At 40.7% G+C, this 27600-nt stretch overlaps 1 protein-coding gene across 1 annotated transcript in view; it reads left to right on the forward strand.

The window, feature by feature from the left end:
- LOC122665044 (heat stress transcription factor A-1-like) overlaps positions 1-23872 on the forward strand; it is a 48188-nt gene extending 24316 nt beyond the window's left edge. Inside the window, exon 2 of the mRNA XM_043861100.1 lies at positions 22419-23872. Coding sequence (XP_043717035.1) covers positions 22419-23723 — 1305 coding nt within the window. The 3' untranslated portion in view covers positions 23724-23872. The remainder of the gene's footprint in view (positions 1-22418) is intronic.
- Positions 23873-27600: the final 3728 nt, after the last annotated feature.

Here is a 27600-nt window from a genome sequence, read left to right on the forward strand (position 1 = left end):
TCCGTGTCAATGTTGAATGCCATTTCCCTTTACTTCTATATTCTTAAAAGTTTGTCTCTTCTTGGATCCATGTAGCCGACCCCATTAAGTTGGGATAAGATTGAGTTTTGTTATTATTCATAAATAATCTAATACACCCCCTAATGTAGTCTTAGATTGGTAAGGGACCAACTAGGAGCCAATCAACCAAGATCTGTTATGAACAAGTGAATCAGCTAGTCCAAAAATAGGTTTTTGGTGTACTTAGGGTTTTGGGTTTTAATTTGAGAAAGTGGGCTGTTAGGTTTTTAATGGAAGATGGTGGCTGGGCTTAGGATTGAGTAGAGCTTGATGGTGGAGGAGTATGTGGTCTGAATTTGGGGTGTCGTGGATGGGGATCATTAAGGTTGGGATGTGAGAGGATTAGAAGAAGAATAGTGGGGATGGGGAATACTTCTAACTCACTGTTGTTGGAGAGAATTCTTGGCAACAACTTGTTTGAAGATGAAAACTTGAATAAAAATTGAATCTTGAACTAGAACTTGAAGGAGATCTTTAAAGGAATGACTCGGGCTTCACACAACAAGGTGTCGATTGGATCAAACACCAATCCCACCAACGAACCACCTGGGCTTCCCACCGCAAGGTGTCAATCGGATCAAACACTCAAAAATAGACTCCTGCACTAAAAAGGAAAGGCCTACCCCAATCTTTAACCTATTAGGTAACCTAAACTGACTAAGAAAGTAAAGTAACAAAAGAAATAGACTCAAAACATGACTGGACTTATAGAGTCCTAATCCAGCCCAAGTTAAATAGTCACAAAACCACTTAACCAAGTCACACAATCACTTAAGTGATCACATGACCACTAATTACATAAAAATAAAACTAAGGAAGAAATCCCGTATGCAACCTAATTACCCATATTTTAGGCCCATAAAAGTGGTATATTGCATAGAAAACCCATGGGATCAAAAGCCCAACATGCATATAACCTAACTCTAGACTCATTCCCATAAAAATAAGCCTCTTTTGGTCATGTATCTGCATCAACTCTCCCTATCTTGAAAAAACAAAACGTGGGTTGCAGACTTGACCATTCCAAAACAGAATTCTGGTTGCTTGTGGACTTCAGGAATGTAGTCTTCAAGGCTTGGAGCTTTCTCTTCAAAGAACCATGGTGGCAGAACAAACTCTATGTGATCTACCTTTGAATCAATATCAACCATGAATAAAGGCCGCACCCAACGCATAAGGCTCCCACATTTAGAAGGGTCTGAGTTGGATCAACCATCAATATCAACCATGAATGTCGTACTCATAAAGTCTTCAAGAACAGCATCTTGGATGTCGATGATTTCTTGTGGAGTGCTCTCAACCACCTCTTCATCTTCTGCTGTTTCAGTTTTGTCTACTTGGGTTTCTTCGACATTAACCTCTTCAGTAGAATCTTCTATATGTTGACTTTCCGTCTTTGAAGCTATAAACTCTACCTCTTCAAGAACAACATCTTGAATGTCGATGAGTTCTTGTGGAGTATTCAGAACCATCTCTTCGGCTTGGTTTACTTTGATCTCTTCGACATTGACCTCTTCAATAGAAGCTTCTACTTGTTGACTTTCCGTCTTTGAAGCTTCAGGCATTGTCTTTTTATTTTCATCACAATTCACTGTGATCACTACAGCTTTGTCTTCAACTTGTGCACTTTCAATTTCCATTGGCAAATTAAATTTGTATTCAGCCGTTGACTTAACATTGGTGATACCAGTTTCAAACACTCTTCAACTTGCAAACTGAATCTTATTGATGGAGGCTTCAAGTTGTCTTCAGATATGGAGGTCTTTTGTTGGTGGTGATGTCGAAGGGAACTTATTTGACCTTGTTGTCGAGCTCTGAATGTCCTTGGTAAATATTTCTTACTTAGGTCTTCCTTCATCTCTGCCCATGTAATGAGCGGTCTACCGCGGTAGTCAATATAATTCACATGAGTTCTCCACCAGTTATGTGCTGATCCCATTAGCTTAGTACGTGCTAAGCATATCAAACCAATCAAAATAATCATCAGAAGCAGCTAACCAATTATAAAGTACCTGTAGATCTGGTCTGCCATCATAGTTCCTCAACTCGAACACCTCTGGAGGTATAGGTTGTTCCCCTGTAGTCTTTGTATTCTCTGGTCCTTCTATTAGGGTGATGAACTTGGGATTGTCCTTGATATTTGTCCTCTTCCGTGGGTAGATTGTTGTCCCTAATTGGAGGGAGTAACCTGTCGTTGCTCAATTTGTTGTAATTTTCATTCATAGCTTTCATTTATCCAACTATAGTTCTCTGTTCAGCAGAAAACTTTTGAAACATCTCAAGTATTGTTGACAAAGGATTGGCTGTTATTGGGAACAATGGTCTACTATGTTCATCCATGGCTCTGATACCATTTAATGTAGTCCTAGATTGGTAGGAGACCAACTAGGAGCCAATCAACCAGGATCTGTTATGAACAGGTGAATCGGCTAGGCCAAAAATAGGTTTTTGGTGAAATTAGGGTTAGGGTTTGATGTATAGGTTATGTCAAGTTGAGGTAGGGAGTCTATCAGTGAAGGTCCTGAGATGTTTTGATGGATGGAAGTGTGTAAATTTGAATGGGCTGCAAGTTAGGGTTAGGGTTAGGGTTAGGATTAGGATTTTGGGTTTTAGGATTTCTAGGGTTTGGCTGGACCATAGTTGTCATGGCGTCGCCATGGCGCCGCCATGGCGTCCTGGCGTTGGGAGAGGGGGCATATCGAGCTACGCCATGGTGGATGTCAATATATCGTTCGATATGGCTTCCATGGCGACGCCATGGCGTCGCCATGGACGCCATACCACGATATGTTGGCATATCGGTCGATATTTGTACATATAAAAGTTAGATTAAAATTTTTTTTTTTAAACCATTTAATAGCTTAGATGCTTTGCTCCAAATCACATACACTAAAGAAAGACTATTGCTATCAAGCTTCAGTAAACAGGTTAGCCTATCATTTGATTTTTACTATTGCTTTCAATTATTTGATAGGTTAATCTATATTTTCAATTTTTCATACTTTCATATACACTAATGGATATTAGTTACACTTTCATGAATTAAACCATAGTGGCATAGTATATTAGTAGTAGTGTAGTACACTTTCATGTTGATTTTTGATGTTATAGGACATATATTATAGCATACTAAATGACATTAAAAATACAGAAAATAAAAAATTAAACATGGTCGACATGCTCGCCATGGCAACGCCATGGCGGGCGACATGTCGATATATCGACGTGACACCCTTCCACCGACTTGGATCGCCGTGACGCCGTGACAACTATGGGCTGGACAGAAGTTAACCCAATTTGAATGGTTTTCTTAGGAGGGTATGAGGGATAAACGGTCAGATTTGTATATTGTTCTAACGGTTGGTTGGGGCTGGGCAGACATTATGGTTTTGATTTGAGGAGGTGGGATTTTAGGGTTTTAATGGAAGATGGTGGAAGGGCTTATGATCGAGTGGAGCTTGATGGTGGAGGAGTATGTGGTCTGAATTTGTGGTTTCGTGATGAATAGACAGGTCTGGTTCGATAGTTGGTGTAGTAAAAGTGAGAATTAAAAAGGGGGATTGTTAGGGTTGGGATGTGAGAGGATTAGAAGAAGAATAGTAGGGATGGGGAATACTTCTAACTCACTGTTGTTGCAGAGAAATCTTTACAGCCGCTTGTTTGAAGATGAAAACTTGAATAAAAATTGAATATTGAACTAGAACTTGAAGGAGATCTTCAAAGGAACCACCCGGGCTTAACACCGCAAGGTTTCAATTGGATCAAACACCAATCCCACCAACGAACAACCCGGGCTTCTCACGACAAGGTGTCAATCAGATCAAACACCGATTCCACCAGCTTTGATCAGACACAAGACAAAAATCTTCAATGGAGAAGAAGAGCAGCAAAAGTTTTTCATTAATATCAAAATCTGTGTTCAATACTTTCCCCCTTACAACCTTACATAAAAGACAAAAAAAAAAAGACTCCTACACTAAAAAGGAAAGGCCTAACGTATTCCTTAACCTATTAGATAACTAAATTGATTAGGAAAGTTAAATAACAAAAGAAATACACTCAGAACATGGCTGGACTTATAGAGTCCTAATCTAGCCCAAGCTAAATAGTCACATGACCACTTGACCAAGTCACATGATCACTTGAGTGATCACATGACCACTAATTACATAAAAATAAAACTACGGAAGGAATCCCGTATGCAACCTAATTACCCATATTTAGGCCCATTAAAGTGGCATATTACATAGAAAACCTATTGGATCAAAGGCCCAACATGTGTATAACCTAACCCTAGACTTATTTCCATCAAAATAAACCTCTTTTGGTGATGTAACTGCATCATCCCCTATTTGAATCCAATAAATATAGTTAACAAAATCAAATTCCAAAAGGATAAAATCTCAACCCTCTAGTTCAAGAACAAAAGCGGGATTTTCGGCGGCGAGTAAAATTTTCAACTTTGTAATGTTGGGGTTTTTCTCAAATCTAAATATTCCATAAATCTTAATGTAGTAAAACGTTGCTAAAAAACAAAAGAGTGGTAAATTATTCATTTTTTTTATATCTAAAAAAATATTTTCCTTCAGATGGATTTTGACAGCATTCTCGCACACCAAATAAGGTTTGACCAAAACATATCTCCTTCAATATAAATCAGATTTAAGCAATCTTGGATTTGTTGGACAGTCAGTTTTGTGCTTTACCTAGTACAAAAAGTCTCATGTAAAAATAAAGTCATTTGACTAGTCAAATTTCTTAGAGAACAAGAACATTTCTCTAAATCTAGAGTTGCTTAATTACTTATAAATAAGATCATATTTTCTAAGAACAATATAAACTAAATATGAGACTAGGCATACCATGACAATGGCCATTCCAAGAATAGTATAAACCAATTGTATGTTTTGATTGTTTCAAACTTCCAATAGCTTGCTTTTTTAGTTTTACTGTCTTCTAGTTCTATGTTGATTTTTGATGACTTGCTGTTGAATAATATTGATTTTTGATGACTTGATGCGGCTTAATGTTGATTTTCTGATGACTTGATGTGGCTTAATGTTGATTTTTGATGATATAAGGTATATATATTGTAACATACTAAATAATGTTGAAAAGATGGGAAATAAAGTAACACTTGGGTGCCTTGGTCGCCTAGGCAATGCCTAAGCACTTAGGCACCCCTTTACTGCCTTAGGTCTCCTTGCCGCCTTGAAAACTATGGTGGAATTGATAACCAGTACTTTATTATTATTTTATTGATAGCCCGACAGTCCATGCACATCCTTTAAGTGCCATCCTTCTTTGGTGTAAGGAGGAGGGTAGGAACAATGCATGGACTCATGCTCTCGTGAACGTGTTCCTTTTGTAGCAACTCTTTGATTTTCTCTTCATGACTTTACTCTCCTTCTAGATCATTTGGTAATACGGCAAGTTTGGCAAACTAGCCCTAGGAATCAGGTCAATGTGGTGTTGGATATCCCTCATAGGAGGTAGCTCCTTGGGCACGTCGTCTGGGTTGATTTCTTTGAACTCCTCCAGTAAGAGCTGCACCTCAACTGGAATATCAATTAGCTGGGCTGTTTCCTCTTTTACCACCAAAGCGAATGCCATACCGGCCCTCTTTATATCCGCAATGAACTCACCACGACAAGCAGAGATAGAGAGGAACGAATTCCCTACCGCTATGAAGTGTTGTGTTGGCTGACCTCGCTCTTCTCTCGGTACAATGGCAATCTTCTTATTCCACTAGAAAGTGTAAATATTTTGCCTTCCCCAATGGGTGTTAATATCATGTTTCCACAGTCTATCAAGCAAAAGATGGCACACATCCATATCCACAACATCACGACATAATATCCTCACTATAGAAACGGAACTCGACATATTTCTATTACCTCAATGAATGGTCACTTCTTGATCTAGCTGATCCGATAAGGGAGAGGTTGTGGTTCTGTTAAAAATTGCATGTGCTTGACACCTTGAGACTGTATTTCTCACAATTCCCGTTGTCGATGATCAGATTGCACACCTGCTTCACCGAACATTGAAAGTGGAATATCTGATGGCGTTGGGACAACTCGGCCTGTTTGGGGGTTGACAGTAACTTCTAAATGACGCACGAGATCAGCTCGTCCTCTTCTTCAAGGAACTCAACATCCTCTAGTTCCATCTTTGTCTCGTCTATACCCTCTTTGTGGTCGGTTAGGCTAATTGGTCGCCGTTTGGGACACACTTTGGATCTATGACCTCTCCGCATTTATAACACTTATTAAGAGCCCCTCTACTCCTCGCGTTGCTCCCAACCACTTGCGTGTTGTTAAACAACCATTAATAGAACTTTTACTAGGGTTAGGAGCAAAAGATCTGGCGGGAACAGTAGGCGGTGACCTCTCCCTATTGGGTGATGGACGTGAGATATCCATCTAGGAGCAATGCGTAGGTTGCCTTGTTGATAGTCGTTCTGCCTTCAGGGCCATATTATGAGCCTCATCCATTGAGAGCACATTTTGTATATCCATGTGATATTGGATCAAGTACTTCTACCCATTGATATATCGTGCTGCTTGTTGCCAATGTTCTAAAACTCGGGTTTCGACTAGGTTTCGACCAGCCAGAAAATGAGTTTGTCTCGGTTTCGATCATATCTTGGTCGAAACTTGGGACTTTCTCCAGGCTAACTTGAACCTTGGTTTCGAGGCCCAGAAGTTGTTTTTTTGCCCTGATTCTTGTTTTGCTCCATATTTTTGACATTTTAAAGTCAATCCATGCATTAGTTTCACATAGAGAACACTAAAAATATTACTTGTGGTATCAAATAGAGTTTGATTGGAACATAACTCCTTCAATATAAATGAAATTTAAGCAATCTTGGATTTGTTAGAAAGCTTTGTTTTGATAGCTTTCCAATAAGCCCAAGATTGCTTAAATTTGATTTATATTGAAGGAGTTATGTACCGGTCAAACTTAATTTGGTGTGTGCGAATGCTGTCAAAATCGCTCTGAATGAAAATATTTTTTTGGACGTCAAAACAAATGAATATTTTACCGCAGTTTTGGTTTTTAGCAATGTTTTATCATATTAAGATTTATGGAATTTTTAGATTTGAGAAAAATCCCAGCATTAGAAAGTTGAAAATTGAACCTACCGTCGAAAATCCAGTTTTTGTTCTTGAATTGGGGGTTTGACTTTTTTTCCTTTTGGAATTTTATATTTTAACTATTTTTATTGGATTCAAATAGGGGAGTATTTGCTTATTTATGAATAATATCTTAAGTAAATGAAATACAAGTTGTTACAACATCAGAGTATAAAATCAGTGGCAAGGAGAAACAAGGAGATGAAGAAGAAGAGAAGGGAAGAAGAGAGACTGCTGAGATAGAACTCCGAGCCGATGCAGTCTCCCCTCACTGATATCTTATTTATAATAAAAGAAGCTAAGTATTACAATCAGAAACTTTCCTAAACAGAATAGGAAAGAATAAGAAGGAAAATCTCTCCTAGAAGAGTAAAAGAATAAAGTAAACCATCTTCCTAAATAGAAGTAACAGAAATAGAAACAAGATGCCCACGATAGAGGGACTCCCTCTATCGTGGCTTACACAATCGGGCCCCAATATCTTAACACTTCCCCTCAAGCTGGAGAATACAGATCACCCATGCCCAGCTCGCCATATTTCTTCCGGAACGCCAGACCAAACAAGGGCTTAGTAAACAGGTCACCAAGCTGATCTGCTGAGGAGACAAAGGGTGTGGAGATGAGTTTTTTCATAACAGCATCCCTCACAAAGTGACAGTCAACTTCAATGTGTTTGGTCCTTTCATGAAACACAGGATTGCTTGCAATGCAGATGGCAGCTTGGTTATCACAAAACATCTTCATGGGAGTTAGAACAAAAAAACCCAACTCTTGTAACAAGGACTTCAACCACATTAGTTCAGCTGCAATATGAGCCATAGCCCGATACTCAGCCTCATCACTGGATCTAGCCACAATAGATTGTTTCTTGCTACGCCAAGTGACTAGATTCCCGCCAACAAAGGTACAATACCCAGTAGTGGACCTCCTATCACCAACAGAACCAGCCCAGTCAACATCAAAGAACCCCATCAGATCTACTCTCTGATGTGATGTATAAACCAGTCCCTTTCCTGGAGCTCCTTTCAGATATTGCAAAATACGACAAGCAACCTCCCAATGAGGCTTCTTGGGAGATTGCATAAACTGACTAATGACTCCCATTGCAAAGGAAATGTCCGGTTGAGTAACGGTCAAATAAATAAGTTTACCCACCAATCTCCTGTACTGGTGTATATCTTCAAAGTCTTCACCACCATCAACTTCTAGCTTTTGATGAGGATCCATGGGAGTATCGGCCGGTTTAGAGGCAAGCATGCCTATCTCAGACAACAAATCCAGCACATATTTACTCTGGGATAGGCTGATTCCCTTTTTACTACGCCACACTTCAATTCCAAGGAAATACCGGAGAGGACCTAAATCCTTCATTTGAAAATGCTGATGTATATAGGACTGAACTGCTGCAATTCCTGACTCATCATTCCCAGTAATAATTATGACATCAACATAGACTACTAGCACAACAACCTTGGAATCTTTGTGTCGAACGAATACGGAGTGATCAGCATAACACTGAGAGAACCCGCATCGAGTAACAACGGTGCTAAACTTGTCAAACCAAGCCCTGGGTGACTGCTTCAACCCGTATATAGCTTTATGTAATTTGCACACTCTGGTAGAATTCTCCCCCTGAGCAACAGACCCTGGAGGTTGCTCCATGTAAACTTCCTCCTGGAGATCACCATAGAGGAAGGCATTCTTGATATCCATCTGGTGAAGTGCCAACTCAAATTGACAACCACAGATATCAGAACACGCACGGAATTCAGACGAGCGACTGAAGAAAATGTCTCAAAATAATCAACACCATAGGTCTGAGTGTACCCTTTTGCCACAAGACGAGCTTTAAGACGTTCAACCGAACCATCAAGGTTGAATTTGACAGTGTACATCCAACGGCACTTGACAATATCTTTCCCTGGAGGTAAATCCACTAAAGTCCATGTTCCACGAGACAATAAGGCCTCCATTTCGGTATCCATAGCCAACTTCCAGCCAGAGTGAAACAAGGCCTCAGAGAGAGAACGGGGAACAGGATTAGTAGATAAGGAAAAAGCAAAGTTATGAAGATGAGAAGGGAGATGGGAAATAGATACATAGTTCTCAATAGGATAAGCAGCTAAGGACTTGTAAGTGTACGCTTACCTTTCCGATGAGTAATGGGAAGGTCAGGGGAGACCTCCAGATTTGGATCAGATTGAATGGCAGGTGGAGTAGGGCCAGCACTAGTAGGAGGCACAAGGCTCTTCTGCCGCTGATATACCTGCAGTGGTGTAGGCACATCAAGAGGAATAACCAGAAGAGGGATATCTGGACCTATAGGGGAAGGAGAAGGAGAAGGAGAAGGGGCAGCAGAATAATATGATGTATTTTTAAAGAAAGTGACATCAGCACTCACATATTGTTTATGAGATAACGGATCATAGCACTTGTATCCTTTTTGGGTGCGAGAATAACCGAGGAAGATGCACTTAACTGCCCTAGGAGAGAGTTTATCAACATGAGAATGCAGAATTTGGACAAAACAAACACAACCAAAAACCTTAGGTGGAAGAGGAAAAGGGGAACCACTAGGATGAAGAACACTAAATGGAACCTGGTTATTTATCACAGAAGAAGGCATTCAGTTAGTTAAAAAATAAGCAGCTAGGATAGCATCACACCAAAAATTTTTGGGAACATGCATGTGAAGCATAAGAGACCTGACAACTTCTAACAAATGCCGGTTCTTACGTTCAGCCACTCCATTTTGCTGGGGGGTATGTGAGCAACTGGTTTGGTGAAGCATACCATTATCCACACAAAATTGGGAAACATCTTTTTGAACATACTCAAGGGCATTATCAGATCTGAAAATTTTAATAGAAACACCAAATTGCATTCTTATTTCTTGATAAAAGGTCTTGAATACATTAAGAAATTCAGTCCGGTCCTTTAACAAGTAGACCCAAGTAGAACGAGAAAAGTCATCGACAAAGGTGACAAAATAATGGAAACCAAACCTATTACTAACACGACATGGACCCCAAATATCTGAGTGAACTAAATGAAATAAGACCACACTACTAGGCCCCCCATGAGGAGGAAAAGAAGATCTATGATGTTTGCCTAATTCACAGGCTTCGCATTCAAGACGGGTAATGGATTTGCAGCTGGGAACAAGAAGTTGCAGCTTGGACAAGGATCTGTGACCAAGACGATAGTGCCATTGAAGAGGAGAAGAACCACCAATAGATGTAGTAGCAGCAGTAGATGGGCCTGTGCTGTCCAAATAGTACAAACCAGCTTGCTCAACCCCGCCACCAATTGTCCTCCTTGTCTGAAGGTCCTGAAAAACACAATGCGATGGAAAAAAATTGATAGAGCAGTTTAGAAATTTAGTAATTTGGCTAACAGACAATAAGGACAAAGGTAGGCGAGGAACATGTAAAACAGATGACAAAGTCATGGACAAAGTAGGAGAGATAGTACCATGACCTGTCACCGTAATAGTGGAACCGTCAGCAAGAACAACAGGAGAGGACTGACTAACTTTAGAAAGAGAAGTAAATAAATCAGCCTTACCCGTCATGTGGGAAGAAGCACCGGAATCAATGATCCATGGAGTGGTAGTAGTAAGGAAGGCTGAATTACCTGTGTGAGCAAGAGTAGCAGTGGGATTGGCTGTAGTGGCTTCAAGTTGCTGCAATCGTTTCAAGATCTGAGTATAATCATCACGTGGAATAGACACAATGGAAGTAGCTCTAGGTGCAGACACTGGTTCGCCAGAAGGTATCTTGTCAGGAGTATGGTCAATCATAACAGTATTGGCCAACTCATTGGCCCACTCAAGCTTGCCATGCTTGGCCCAACAAGTATCAATAGTATGCTTCTGCCTGCCACAATGAGTGCAAAACTGGTTGGACTTATCAATGTGTTGTCCACCACGTCCATCAATGCCACGACCACGACCAAGACCAAGACCTCAACCAGAAAAAAAAACTGAACTTTCCTTTGGAGAAGGAGAGGAATCAGCCTTAGTAGATGTAGACATGCGTTGAAGGCGAGAGAAGGTTTCATTCAACGATGGGACTTTCTCTCCAGCAAGGAGATGACTCTTGACCGACTGATAATCAGGATGAAGACCGGCAAGAAATTTAGCAACATGAAATTCTCCCCTTTGTAGTTTCAGCTGCTCCAAGTCAGTGGTAAGAGGCTGATGATTTTGAAGTTCCTCAATGATGCCCTTGTAGCTGCTGAAATAGTCATTTAGGGATTTATCCCCTTGAGAAAAGCTGAACAATCTTTCATATAACTCATAAGTACAAGAGATATTTTTCTCTTGGGAGAAACTCTCCTTTAAGTCATTCCATACACCCTTGGCAGTCTTGTGGAACATAACATTTGGCGGCAATGGAGGGTTCAATGGTATTCCATAACCAGATTTTGAGTATGGAGTTTTCACGCATCCAATCATGATGTGTTGTAACGGAAGTGGAATCTTTTGGATCAACAGTAGGAGGATCTTCCGTAAGATAATTCATTTTTCCCTTGGCATGGATATAAACAAGTACAGCTTGTGACCACAACATATAATTAGAAACACCATTCAGTTTAATACTTGTAATTTGGATATGGACATTATCCACAGTAGGCTTTGGATCAGCCGTTACAGAAAGCAGTAGCAGCCACAGACAAAGCAACACAAGATAGAAACCAAGAGAAAGTAGCAGCAGCAGATAAATACCAGAAGTCGAGCAGAGTAGCAGCATTAGAACATAAAAAATTCAGGGCAGAATTGCAGGGCAGAATACCTTAAAAATTGAAGTATAACTGCTGTAGATGGAGGAAGGAAGATCCCCAAGGGCTTATTCTGAGCAGCAGACTGGAACAACCTTAAAAAGGTAGATGGAAGATACAAAATAAACCTCAGAAACAGAGCAGCCGCAAGGTGTAGAGAACAAAAATTGTAGAAGCAAATGCAGCCAGTAGAAAACCTCCAACTCTTGATCGAGTGGAGTACTAGTAGTAGCCACCAATGTCTGAAAATTTCATCCACATCATGCGATGGACAACAGAGATATGTTGATGACTTGTTGAAGAAAACCCAAAAATTAGAGAAGCCGCAGGCACCATAGTAGCAGACAATCGATCGCTTTTTTTTTCTTTCAAAATCCCTTCATGGATCGATTATAAGACTAGTAGTAGTATGCAGCCCTAGTTTTCTTCATGTCATTAATAACTAGGGCAGAAGATATGCAGCATAGGCTGCTGCCGCCAGGAGAAAAAAAAAGATTATGTGAGGACCACCAAGAGACCAGAATCGAAAGAGAGTGGAGCTACTGATTTGTAGGCTTTGATACCATGTTACAACATCAGAGTATAAAATCAGTGGCAAGGAGAAACAAGGAAATGAAGAAGAAGAGAAGGGAAGAAGAGAGCCTGCTGAGATAGAACTCAGAGCCGATGCAGTCTCCCCTCACTGATATCTTATTTATAATAAAAGAAGCTAAGTATTACAATCAGAAACTTTCCTAAACAGAATAGGAAAGAATAAGACGGAAAATCTCTCCTAGAAAAGTAGAAGAATAAAGTAAACCATCTTCCTAAAATAGAAGTAACAGAAATAGAAACAAGATGCCCATGATAGAGGGACTCCCTCTATCGTGGCTTACACAATCGGGCCCCAATATCTTAACACAAGTATTTACTTAAATGATATTAGACATAACTAAGTGTTTGTCCTGGTTTCTGGCAGTTTCTGGCATAAATACCTGTCTGTCCTTTCGAGCCAAGTTTCCCCTAGTTTCGATGGGCATATGTATCAAAACCACCAAAATATGGTCGAAACAAGTCGAAACGAGTCAAAACCCGATCGAATCCAGGGATTTTATAAAATCCCCCTTCAACTCGTCTCGGGAACCTGGGAAACCGAGTTAACTCGGTGGTTTCGACAAGTTTCGGTCAAGTTTTTGTTCCATGCTTGTTGCTCCTTTGTTTTAGACAAACCATAACGAGAAGACAACCGGAGATTCTTCTATCTATGCGGCCACGATCGAGCACCTTGATTGCAATTTTGATACTGCTGGAATAGGTATTGTTGGTAGTCTGAAGGCAAAAACTTACCCTGTCGTTGGCGATAGTTTTGTAGTTGATTCCACCAAGAAGCAGCTCCTCGTGCACCTTGTATGCCACTATCTTGATTTGTCTCTCTTCTGGTACAACCATCATGTCGATGAACTTCTCTACCTCATAGACAAAGTTTAGGAAAGCTTTAAAGGCCAAGTTTCCAGAGAAATTAGGTACATCCACCCCCAGACGATACTCATTGATTTCCCAATTCTCTCTGTGCTTCCCTATGTGCTGCGAATCCACTCTCCTCATCTTTTGAATCATCATCACCCAAGGTGGGATGTCTACGAGGATTAATCGGACCCTGATGAACAACAGTTTGACCTAGGTGAAGATCCTCAACACAATTATTCCCTCTATGATTCCCGTTGAGTCTCAGGTTTGCAATAGCATCATGGATCTGTTGAAACTCACGCTCCATGGCCTGCCATTGAGCCTCCAACGCCGCCCACCGGGCTTCAACTCCACGCCTGGTTCTGTTTCGGTGAGGTGCTTCTTCTCCGTCGTTCAACATGCCATGTCGCTGAAAAGCTCTGATACCACTTGACGTAGTCGGAAGTGTGGTGGGCTAAATATCGTCCTAGCACTGACGAACCCTTGAATCCACAAAGTAAATGAAACCCTAGTTCCAATGAGGAAGAAGAGCAAATCCGAATCTATTGGATTGAAAATGGATGTTAACCTTACAAAAGTCCTTAAGCGACCTTATATAGATAGGTCAGCTTAAAAAAAGGAAGGGCAAAAACGTAAAAACAGGAAACTAGGAAAAACTCTAAATTGCGTACCAAACTCCATGAGCCCTGAAAACCCCTAAAACAGATGATTTGGGCTAATCCACTGCTGGACCCGAAAACGTTAGGTTTCTGGGTCGCCGATGCTTGTAGAGCAATGGCTGCCATTCCGAATTGAGGTTATGACTCTCATAACTCCACCCGAGTCAAAATTATGGTATAGGCAGTGAGGCTGGCAAATCAGTATTTTTGGCCCGACTGCGTGGCCTTCTGCCGGTCTAGACGATCCAGGAACTCGTTTGAGATCTCCTCTACATCACTAAGGGTCCAATAAAAGTTGGTGAAACCTAGTCTGGCAGTAAAACAGGCTGAGAGAGGTGGTTTTAAATCTGAATTTCATGCAACATAAAAGGATTTTGGGGGTTAGATTTGAGGGCATGACTCATTCCATGGAGGACTGATGTTGCCCCAAATCTTAGACCCAACTGATTAGGATCCAAAGAGTTCTAGCAGGTTATGCTTAATCCCAGAATACAGCAGGTAGCAGGAATTTAAAAAAAAAAAAAAAACCAGAGTATTGATAAGAAAGAGGAAAAGAATTTGAGAGGAAGGAGGAATTGATCATACCTTAGACTGTAGGAATTTGGAGGAGGAAAAACCAAAAGAAATACAGCGGGGGAAGAAGGGTAGGATCAATGATGAAGAAGTGGATAAAAAGGAGAAGAGAGATGAGAGAGACAGGAGGGCAGGAGAACAGTCAGCCAACAGGCTGCTTTCAGGAGACACAGGCACACTGACACTACTCGGTATTTCATTCTTGAATCTGTCCAATACGTGGGTTGCTTGCATATTAATAGAAAAGATTGCACTCCAACAAGGAAACTTTAAGTAGACTTGAACAAGGAAACTTGAAAACTGGAGTCTCCTATGTATCTAACTCCTACCAAAAAAAATAGAATAAAATAGATTACAATATCAACCATAATTATTGCCTAAATGTCCTACTGGACCAAAACCAGATTTGGACCCTGTTTGTCTCGGTTTGGGCTTCCAAATGGATTTATGCTGGTGCAAGACAGCTTCACTGCATCACCTGGGAATCACTACCCAAGGTGTAGGTTGGAATCACCACCAATCATCCTGTTGAATCACCACAACAGGTCCTATTGAATCTCCACAACAGAATTCTGATTTCCACGTGATTAAAACTCTTTCCAAAGAAGGAATATGAGTTCTATTCTGGCAAGACTCTTTTTTATCCCTAACAAACAATTAAATAACAATAACTTAATAAAATAAAACAACTTAAACTAAACCCCATGATTGGAGTAAACCAGACTGAAACATGGTTCAATTTTGAACCAGAAAATGGTTCAAAAGCTCAACTGTAATCCATCATTTGGTGCTGGTTTTCCTCCTGAAGTACCAATGATCTGCATCAATATCATTTACATCGAGAATCAATATGTATTGATCGGTTTAAAGGCTATTTCAAATATTATTCTTTAATTTTTTCTTCATTTTATTTTCATATTTGTCCTTGTTTTATTGCCAAAGGGAATAGGATCTAGTAAATTTCGGCTTTGCAGAGGGGAGTTCTTTCATGAGCATTTCTTCTTCCTACAGGCTGAACATCAATAAAAAATGGATTAGCTGCTTTGTTTGTTCCTTCTTGTTATACCTAGTTTTCTTTTAGTCTTGATGCAGAAGCATCAACACACTGATTGCATGGCCATGGAGTTCAGGCCAGCAATTTCTTTTTCATCTGTGGGTTCTCACTGGATGACTGGAATTCCTTGAGGATCAGGTAGGCTGTTGGGGTGTCTAGTGGGGTTATTTACACCGTGCTGCTAGGGTAGGTTTTATTTTTTTGCTAGTAGTTTCTAATTCTTTTTTCTCTTTAATAAAGAGCCACAGGACTATTTCTAGAAAATGGATTTTAATTTTAATATGGTTATTTTAGTGTTATTGGGTTTGGTTTGGAATTTCAGTCACTGTAGGATTTTGAATTAAAGACAATTTTATGTAGGGCTGTAAGTATCAAGGTCACATTCTATGGTTACTGAAATTCCAAATTTAGGATTCATGTCTCAATTCTGGTCCTTTGGTTGGCGCCATGGTTGGTTCCTTTCTTGCATGTGTTTCTTATGATTGTGGTATTTGTTGGTTCGTTGCTGCTGGAAATTTATATTATGATACTGCTGGTGAATTCTAGTCTCTAACCCTACTCTTTATCATCTCTGCCTGCTATCTCTTCCTGCTATCTTCTTCTTAGTTAAGCAAAGTCAATAGATAGAGAAAATCATGTCTAGCGTATGCGTCTTGACTTGAAAATTTGTGGATCAGTATTTATTGGTTACACAATATATCTGTGAACCTGTGTTTTGTGGATACTGGTAGATTTTCTTTCTTGATTTTGCTTTTTATAGGATAAAGAATCATATATGAGGGCTTGTTATTTTGTATATATATATCTTGTTCTTATCTAGTGAATGAGACCTGCCGCAACAGTTGAATTGTGCTATTGCAACCTGTTGGTTGCAGGTTCGAAACTTGGAAACAGCCTCTCCTGCGAAGCAGGGGGTTAAGGCTGCGTACATTTGCCCCTCCCAGACCCCGCAGTAGTGGGATCTTTGTGCACTGTGATGCTCTGTTTTTTTTTTTATAATCTTGCTCTTATCTCCACATTATTCTCTCTCATATTCCCATTGGCCTCCCTTAAATGTCGCAAGCATATATTTCCACCCTAAAAGCTCTTTTCCTTTCTCTTCTATCCTCTTCCTGAATTAATCTCAGCAACAATTTGCCCCTTCCACCTGAGGATCTTTTTTAATTTTTGATGTGGTTGGTTTGTGGATCCATCCTCACTCCCCTCCCCACCCAAAAAAAAAAAAAAAAAAAAGAGAATGAGAGAAATACCTTATTTTTTTTTTGTCACCTTGCTCCATGACATGAGATCTTCCTCTGGTATAGTGAGCTGGGAAAATGAAGTCATTGTAGGAGAAAGATTCACTTATTGGACGTTCCATGCCAATGAAATCTATCCTCAATAGGCAAACAGGCATCTTTCTGTGAAATGGTCAGACATGCTTACATTAGGATCTTATATTTAGTGTTCTCATCCAAGTTATTGTTTGTCATGAAACAGCCTCTCTGCAAAGTGGGGGTTAAGAGTTAAGACTATGTATGTTATGAGTCTATGACCCTCCCTAGACCCACTGTACTGTTGGAATATAGGTATTTGGGTATTACGTGTGACATGGGTCGATCCATGATATAAGATCGACCCATGGGGTGTTATTTCTATTTTAGTTATTTTCCCTTTCCTAGTTCTATTCTAGCTCTATTTAACTAGTTAGAATTAGAGTTATATTTGGGCTGTGACACTATTCACGTGAACAGTGTCGTGAACAGTGTCTCCCTTTGTAATCTCTTTTATTATTATTATTATAAATAGAGAGCTTGACTGATCTCATTGATCAATTAAGCCATTCACTAATTTCTACATGGTATCAGAGCCTAAACTCGATATCTGAGAAATTAATTCTGCTCTCCTCCATCGTCTCCCTCCACAATTGATCTCTCCTAGATCAACTAACCCACTACCCTAAAACCCTAAATCAACCGAGACCCTCCTTCTCTCTTTCCTTTTCTCGTTTCCATTATTTCATGGGGGCAGTACTTTGAGGTGATCGAAATATGATCTAGTACTTGCCCTAGAGTTTACCTCCTTACTTTATCCTATTTTATGATTTCCATGCACAGTGAGATCCATGTTTAAAGACTGAAGCATTGCAGATTTTTTTTAGAACTGCAGATTTATTTTTCTCGAAGATTGAAGATCTGCATAGTTAAAACAACCCCTACTACCACACTTTCTGCAGAGGAACTTGCTGCCTTTCGTCGTATGATGACTACCTTCACCTCTTCATCTGCACCTGCCTCTACCTCGACTGTGGTTCCCTCTTTTGAATCGAACCTTGTTTTCTCCAAACCAGGTATTTCTTTTGCTGGTCATTGTGCTTCGGCATTATCTCATCCTTGAATAATCGATTCCGGAGCCACTGACCACATGACTGGTCAATCCAATTTATTTTTTCGTTATTCTCCTTGTTTAGGCAAAGATAAAATTAAAATAGCCGATGGTTCTCTTTCCTCTGTCTCAGGGAAGGGAGCCATCCATTGTTCTCCTTCTTTATCTTTGTCCTCTGTTTTACATGTTCCTAAGTTAACTTCTAATTTGCTTTCTATCAGTAGTTTGACATCTGATCTCAATTGCCAAGTTATTTTTTATCCTTCACATTGTGTCTTTCAGGACTTGGGGACAGGGAGAACGATTGGAACTGGTAAAATGCGTGGTGGTCTCTACTTGCTTGACGATGATCTTATCTCTCATGCTGTTACTATGTCTGGCCAGGCTCTTACTGCTACTTCCGCTGAACATCATTTATCTGAATTGCACCGATGGCATCGTCGACTGGGCCATCTACCTTTAGGAACCTTAGCTAAGATTTTTCCTGTTTTATTTCAGCATTGTAACCCTCACTCTTTATTATGTGAGGCTTGTGTTTTCGCAAAACAAACTCGTTCGTTTATTCTAATTCAAATAAAAGATGTTCTAAGCCTTTTTCTATGATTCATTCGATGTCCGGGGTCCCTCACGTACCTCTTCTATTTCTGGCTTTAAGTGGTTTGTCACCTTTATTGATTGCCACACACGCACCACTTGGGTTTACTTAATGTGACACAAGAGTGAAGTTTTTTCCTGTTTTAAAGTCTTTTATAGTATGGTTCAAACTCAGTTTCAAGCTACCATTCAAACTCTCAGGAGTGACAATGGTCGTGAATATTTAGATGGAGCCTTTCAATTATTTCTTGCTACTCAGGGTATTATTCATCAAACCAGTTGCGTTGACACTCCACCCCAAAATGGAGTGGCTGAACGCAAAAATAGACATCTTCTTGATGTAGCTCACTCTATTATGTTTGAAATGCATGTTCCTTCTCATTTCTGGGGGGAGGCTGTTTTAACAGCTGCTTATCTTATCAATAGGATGCCCTCTCGGGTACGTGACTATAAATCTCCTCTTGATCTTTTGAAGGGGTCTTCTTCTTATATTATTCCTCCCAAAATTTTTGGGTGTGTTTGTTTTGTTCGAAACCACTATGCCCATGGCAAACTTGATCCCCCCGGTCTCCGCTGTATTTTCATTGGTTATTCTCCCACCCAAAAGGGGTATAAATGTTATCATCCTACATCTCGTCGTGTTTTTGTTTCCATGGATGTCGTTTTTCATGAGGCTGTGGTTTTCTTTCCATCTTCGGCACCTCTTCAGGGGGAGTCCATTCCTACTCTAGAGGAAGTACAGAGTAGGAAGTACCGATTCCCATTCCTCCTCTACATGAACCTATTGATGACTATCATGTACCTTTAAGTAATGATGTTCAAGGGGAGCAGCAGGTACAGCCAGTGAAAGATTTCACACAGCAGTATTATCGAAAGAAAAAAGGGCAACAACAGCCCACCACTGCAGCATTACCAGACCAAGAGTTGTCCTCTGACCCAGGATCGAATGACACCTCTTCTAGTAATATTTCTAATCCTTTAGATGCTGCTACTTCTCCTATTACTTCTGATCCATCACTTGATCTACCCATTGCTCTTAGAAAGGGAAAAAGGTCTTGTACGCAACATTCAATATCACAGATTGTTTCGTATGAATCTTTATCCCCATCATTTCATGCTTTTGTTTCCTCTTTATCCTCTGTTTCCATACCACAGACTTGGCAAGAGGCATTTGCAGATACTAGGTGGAAGGAGGCCATGATCGAAGAAATGCTAGCTCTAAAGAAGAGTGGTACATGGGATCTTGTCACACTTCCACCACAAAAGAAGATTGTTGGCTGCAAGGGGGTCTTTGTAATTAAACAAAAAGCTGATGGAACTGTTGATCGTTTTAAAACAAGGCTGGTTGCTCGCGGATTTACTCAGACATATGGGATAGATTATTTGGAGACTTTTGCACCTGTTGCCAAAATGAACATTATCAGGGTAATTCTCTCTTGTGCTGTGAACTTAGGCTGGAGTCTACAGCAGCTTGATGTTAAAAATGCCTTCCTCCATGGTGAATTAGAGGAAGAGGTATATATGGATGTCCCTCTTGGGTTCTCATCTGCTGCAACTCATGGCAAGGTTTGTAAACTTAAGCGTGCGTTGTATGGTCTGAAACAATCACCACGTGCATGGTTTGGTTTTTTTCAGACAGCGATGTTGACATTTGGTTATAAACAAAGCAATGCAGATCACACTTTATTTATCAAGACATCGGGCAGCATTATTACTCTCCTCCTAGTATCTGTCGATGATATAATTGTGACTGGAAATAACCCTGTTGAAATTTCCAAGTTGAAGAATTATTTGGCCAAGGAATTTGAGATTAAGGATCTAGGCATACTTCGCTATTTTCTAGGGATTGAAGTGGCCCATTCTTCTCAATGGCTGTTCTTATCTCAACGCAAGTACACTCTAGATCTTCTTTCTGAAACTGGCATGTTAGGCTGTTCTCCTTTGGATACTCCCATTGAGGCAAATGCTCGTTTCCGAGACACTGATGGTGTGAACCAGTGGACAAAGGGAGATATCAAAGGCTAGTTGGGCGACTAATTTATTTATCTCACACTAGGCCTGATATTGCCTATGCTGTGAGTCTTATCAGTCAATTTATGCATGATCCCCGGTCTAATCATCTGGAAGCAGTATTCAGGATTTTGAGATACTTGAAGTCGGCTCCTGGTAAAGGAGTATTATTCTCTCGTCATGATCATCTACAGAATGAGGCCTACACTGACTCAGATTGGGCTGGTTCCCATGATCGAAAATCCACCACAGGTTATTGTACATTTGTGGGTGAAAATTGTGTTACATGGCGCAGCAAGAAGCAAACAGTAGTGGCCCGTTCTAGTGCAAAGGCTGAATTTAGAGCTATGGCTCTTGGTATTTGGGAACTATTGTGGCTCAAGACTTTGTTACAAGATTTGAGTATTCCTATTACTTTGCCTATGCGACTCTACTGCGACAGTAAATCAGCAATAAGCATTGCCCATAATCCAGTGCAGCATGATAGGACGAAACATATTGAAATTGATCATCAGTTTATCAAGGAGAATCTGGATAATGGGACGGTTTGTGTTCCTTATGTGCAATCTGGGGAACAGTTGGCTGATGTGTTCACCAAAGGCTTAAGTGGAAAAGTTTTTCAACCTCTAATGTGCAAGTTGAGCATGATTGATATCTACGCACCAACTTGAGGGGGAGTGTTGGAATATGGGTATTTGGGTATTACTTGTGACATGGGTCGATCCATGATATAAGATCGACCCATGGGGTGTTATTTCTATTTTAGTTATTTTCCCTTTCCTAGTTCTATTCTAGCTCTATTTAACTAGTTAGAATTAGAGTTATATTTGGGCTGGGATACTGTTCACGTGAACAGTGTCATGAACAGTGTTTCCCTTTGTAATCTCTTTTATTATTATTATTATAAATAGAGAGCTTGACTGATCTCATTGATCAATTAAGCCATTCACTAATTTCTACATGTACATTGTGTCAATTTTGTGGTGCATCTAGACCATATGGCCCACTGTGCATTGAGCCTTTTTTACTTGTATTTTCAGTGGTTAAATTATTTCCAAAATTATGTGTCTTGGTTGAAACTTGCCATTGAGTTGAGGTTTGTTGGGACATCATTTCTGTAAAGTGTACTTTCCCGTGTCAATCTTTATGAGGTTCCTTTTAATATTATGCCCCTACATTTTATTGTTCGGTTCAGCTGCTATGTGACAAAACAAGGCTTGTGCAGACTGTAGAGCACCTCTTTGCATTCCTCGGAGACTGGATTATGTTTCTTAATATCCGAGGAAGATGAGAAGTAATGATAAAAGGAACCTAGATATTTCATGCTGCTAACGTGATTGTAGTGACTTTGGACTATGAGCATATCTTTGTTCCTTGGGGGCTGTTTGTTCAGGTAGAAGCCCTGTAGAAGGAAAATTTTCAACTGAAATCCCAACATTTTATATGATTTTTCTTACAAATTTTCCTTTGACATGGCTTTTGCCTGGAAACAGAGCATTAAAGGAACTTGAATGTAGTTCCTGAACATTATTCAGTAGTCAATGGGATGCTAGAAAGTATCCCCAAGCTTTTTAATGTTCTGTAGCTATCCCTAGTAATAGAATGTAGTTGCTGATCAATATTTCTTCATTCTTAATCTTTGCTAATGGATGCTTGTGGTTGACGGCTTGATTCAGAGTTATATCTTTAGTTCTAGGTAATGCTGATATTGTATTTTGTTTCATTTTCTTTGAGCAGGGCTTCAGGAAGGTTGATCCAGACCGATGGGAATTTGCAAATGAGGGGTTTCTAAGAGGGCAAAAACATTTGTTGAAGAGTATTAATAGGCGAAAACCCTCCCATGTACATATCCAACATCAACAGCCTCAGGGGCAGAATTCTTCCGTTGGAGCATGTGTTGAGGTGGGGAAGTTTGGGCTTGAGGAAGAGGTCGAAAGACTCAAAAGGGACAAAAATGTGCTTATGCAGGAGCTGGTGAGGCTGAGGCAACAGCAACAGGCAACTGATAACCAGTTGCAGACCATGGGGCAACGCCTTCAGGGAATGGAGCAACGGCAGCAGCAAATGATGTCATTCCTGGCAAAGGCCATGCAGAGCCCTGGTTTCTTAGCACAGTTGGTGCAGCAGCAGAATGAAAGCAACCGGCGTATAGCTGGAGTGAACAAAAAGCGTAGACTCCCCAAACAGGAAGATAACTCGGTGGTTGAGCATGCTGCGGCTCCTGATGGACAGATTGTGAAATTCCAGCCTCTGATGAATGAGGCAGCAAAAGCAATGTTCAGGCAGATTCTTAAGCTTGATGCTTCTCCTAGGCGGGAATCTCCAAGCAGCAATCCCGATAGTTTCTTTATTGATGATGTACCCTCACCATCCAGTGCATTAGACAGTGGGAGCTCTTCAAATAGGATCTCGGGGTTGACTCTCTCAGAAGTCCCACCCACTTCTCGACAGTCGTATTTGCCAGTTACTACCTTGGGGTTTCCAGAAATCCGCCCCTCACCTGCCATATCTGAGATCCAATCAACTCCTGTAGTGAAAGACATGGTTACTACAACAGCTCCATTCTCAGATATGAGTGTTTTGGCTGGGGTGCAAGACGGGCCCATTGTCTCATGCCAAACAGAAATGGTTATGCCCGAGTTTACCCACATTCCGGGAATGGTGCCAGAAACCGATGTTGATATTACTGGTGCAAGTTTTATTGGGAATGAGACTGGCAATGGTGGGTTCATGGATCCAATGTCTGTTGGGGTAGATGGGACAATACCAATGGAACGTGATAAGTTCTCACCTGACCCAGATATAGATAAGATTTTGCTTGATGGGTTTTCTAAGCTTCCAGGTATAAATGATGTCTTCTGGGAGCAGTTTCTCGCCGCGAGCCCGGTTTCTGGTGAGACGGATGAGATTGACTTGAGCACACCTGAAGGTGCTAACAAGGAGAAAGAATCAGCAGAGGGGAATGGATGGGACAAGGCTGAGCATATGAACCAGCTAACAGAACAGATGGGGCTTCTTACATCAGAAACCAAAGGTGGATAATCATGTGTATATCGTCCCTCCCTAGTCATGGGTAATCTAAATTCACTCTTTTACAATTCATTATTGGATATCAAGCAGCTACAAGAGAGAATACAACCCTATGTTCAAGTACAGATATAAGGTTGTGCCTACAGGAAATTATTGCTCTCTTTTTGCTTTCCCCCTTTATCGCAGCTCGTAAGGTAAACGAATTAACAAGCAGAGAAGGTAGAAGGGCTCTTAGTGGTGTTCTATTTGTATCTGTACCGGTTTATGTCCTGCTGTAGACTGGCTTTGTTTGAGAGGGTAGTACTGTTATATCAGGGGTTACAGTGGAAGCTGTCCAAAATTTGTTCATCCTTTTGTAGTCCATCCTTTCCCCCAACCCCGCACCTCAACTCCCAAAATTTGTCCCAAAAAAAAAGAATAAAACAAAAAAGGGGAAAAGGAAAGAAAACCAGGATATCTTTCCACATCTGTAATGATATTTCTTTTTTTGTTGGCATTTATAATTATTATGTACGTGGTTGGCATTGTAATACTTCCTTGGAGAACAGAGATGTTGCCCAAAATGGAGACTTGTTTATGTGACCGGTGAACAAAAGCGTTCAAAATTTCAAATCAACTCGAAGATCTGAAGAGAGTGGAAGGGCCTTTTTCTCAGCTGTTGTGCGTGCTCCTCTCCGCTATATGCGTGAATGTTATCCAGGTCCGGCACCTATCTTCAAGCTCGATGGCGTAAGAATTTTGGAGCTCAAAGATATGATGACATCCTCCACGTTTGAAGTCTTAGTCTCCTGTCTAGTACCCTGGTACAAGCCATGCTCTCCCCCATACTTCTCCGTACTTACGTTTCTCTCGAGTTCTTTTTTATTTCTTATTGACATAACCTTGCTGACCGACCCAGTTCTTTTTCCTTCTCCCCCTCTTCTCCTATCAGTGTCTTTTCACTGGTCCCTTGGCCCCCACACACGCCAACCCTTTCCCTGACCTACCAGGCTCCCTTCCTGGTGCCATGAACTTCAATACCCGTCCTCTGGCTCTAGACCCTTTGCTTCTTCCCCCTCACCAGCAAACCCCATCAACACCTACATCTCCTTCCGTTTACTCACCCTCTGAACAACTGTCCTCCCCATCTGAATCTTGTTGAGTCGGACGATGATATCCTCCTCGATGAAGAAATGGAAAAAGAACTGTCAAAACCATGGGAGACCTCTCGGTGGGTCTTACTATCGACGGCAAACCCTTCAGGAAACAGGCTGTAGTTGATGGTCTGTTAACTGCTTGGAACCCCAGGTTTAAAGTAGATACTTTGCCTCTCTAGGAGCGCAAATACTTATTCCAGTTCCACCATGAGATGGACATGATGAATGTCCTACCGGAAGGGCCTTGGTCGGTTGCAAGGAATTTAATTCTTCTGGAAAAGTGGAACAACGAACAATAATGGCAATTCGCGCACTGCGAGTTCTGCTTGTAGTTTCATCTTGTTGCGGTCAAACTTAGAGATCGTAACGGCATTCTCATGCTAGCGAGAAAACTGGGTACACCTTTGATTTGACATCCCTGGCACCCTTACTGAGGATATTCCTTCTTCTGACCCTCCTCAGGATGATAACTTCGTTTATCATAAGAAAATTATGGACCATTGGAAAGATCGGTATAAAGAATCTAAAAATCAAAATGAACAATCCCGACTTCTCTAGATGATGCAACAATTCTATGTTGACAACCAACAGAGTTTTGTCGCACATAATTTTGTGCTCTTCTCTGACGATGATGAAGACAACGAGATTCAAAACGAATCGTCCTCTGACTCAGTTGAGTCTTCCCCCGAGTCTAACCCTGACTCACCTCCCTACTGTACCCCCACTGTTGGAGAATCTTCTTCTAAACGTAAGGTGGACCCCCAAGACCATCTTAACACCGACGCGGATTTCCAACCTCAAACAGGTTCCCGCACTTCTTTCGGTACGGGCGATGTCTTTACCACCACTCCCGATGTCAATATCTATACGCGTAAGGATGACCTCCACAAGTATGGATTAGCATTGTATGGCACATATTTTGACCTCACCAATGTTGCCATTAAAGACTATGATAAGGCAATCACAAAATGGGCTCAAACCTTTTCCCTGTTGATTACCAACAACAAAGCCACATGGAAAGCAAAACAATTTCTGGAATACCTATGTGGATCCCTGCAAGGTGATGTCTTGCAATTCATTAAAAAATTTGACCAGACCGATGATGGGAAAGCTACCAAAACTACCCTCCTCACTTACGTCTCAAACTTTGAGAAAATCTTGGTCGAATTCACTAAAATTCTAAAATCAGAATTTTATGGTTACCATCACCCTGACAAGCTTGCAGAAGATGTCAGCTTCAACCTCACTAAGATTAAGCTAAATAATTTAAATGAATTTGAAGCTTTTTCTAAAAAATATATGTCTCTTTTTCAATTGTTAGATCACTCTAAATCTGACTATTGGAAGGAACAATTCTTTCCTAAACTCCTTCCTCCTTGGGATGAATTTTGTCACATGACATATCCCCAATTCATCAACGACTCCAAAAGCGTTGATACCCTTGGCAACCGAATCAATTTCGTGTTTCGCCATATCCTTGATCACTGTTTAAAGGCACGTGCTGCCAAACAGTTAAAACAGAAGGTCTCCCTTGGCCTCTGCAAGGATCTTCTTAACAATGAGTTTGAGTTTGGTACAAAGCCATCTCATGTCTCCAAGTCTAAGTCTAAGTCTAAAACCTTTCCTTTCTCTCAGAAGAAGAAACGGTATCATTGGAAGAAATTCCATAAAAAAGACTTTCCTAAAGACTTTTCCTCTTCCCAGAACAAACGTTTCACCAAAAAACGTTTTGTTTCCAAACGTACTCCTTACACTGTTAAAAAAGACAAATCTCAATGTACCTGCTACCTCTGTAACGAAAAGGGCCATTTTTCCAATGAATGCCCAAACAAATTTAAGAATGCCCGTAAAATGATTCGTTACCTCGACGAATGCAACTACGAGATTCTTTTCTTCTCCGAAGTTTCTGACCCCCACAGAACTTCTCTATGAAGTCTTCTCTGAATCCGATTTTTCTGATTCTGATGACGACTCTTCCGATTTCATCTTTATGGAACACGAGTCTACAACCGATTCGACTCCATCCCCAATTGAAATCCAACCGATTCCCTCACTTGAAAGTGACTCGGTTTCTCTAAACAATCTCCTCCGTGAAGATGTCTCTTTTGACCCTAACCTCTTCACAAAGCTTAAGTCTATTAAGCACGATGAGGTTTATAAGCTCTCCAAGCTTAACCTCTAGTCTAGGCGTTTCTTTGACCAAGCGTGTGGTAACACCACTGCTCAGTCTACAGACGACGCTACTCTTGAAATCTCCTTGTTCAATCCGGCTCAAATCCAACGATTAGTAGCCAAACATCCTAGATTGAGATACATACACATTGGTCTCATTCAGATTGAACTCATGGCGCTCTTTCGCCAAGGCATAGACACCCCTGTTGTCATTGCCGTCTTTGGCAAAAGATTCTTTGCCGACCCAATTAATGCTTTAATCGGTGGAATCGAGTCAAACCTCATTCACAGTTCAGTTTGGTTTAAACTGCGACCCAACTTCTTTCTCTCTGTCCAGGATCCCAATCTTTGTGATTCAGTGGTTCTTAAAATTAAGACCCAATGGACTGGCATGAAAGCTGACAGCCATAATCTTGCTGTTAGTTGGAAATGTTTACATGAGCTCACCAACGTTACCTCTACTAAACTACTGCCACTTGCGGATAAACGGTTCGTCGAACTTTTCGAACCACGTCCTTTCGAACACGAGATCCAACTTCGATTACTCGATTGGCATAATATCCAACTCCCCAATGAATGGA

Source organism: Telopea speciosissima, chromosome 6 (genome assembly GCF_018873765.1).
Source record: "Telopea speciosissima isolate NSW1024214 ecotype Mountain lineage chromosome 6, Tspe_v1, whole genome shotgun sequence".
Taxonomy (NCBI): Eukaryota; Viridiplantae; Streptophyta; class Magnoliopsida; order Proteales; family Proteaceae; genus Telopea; species Telopea speciosissima.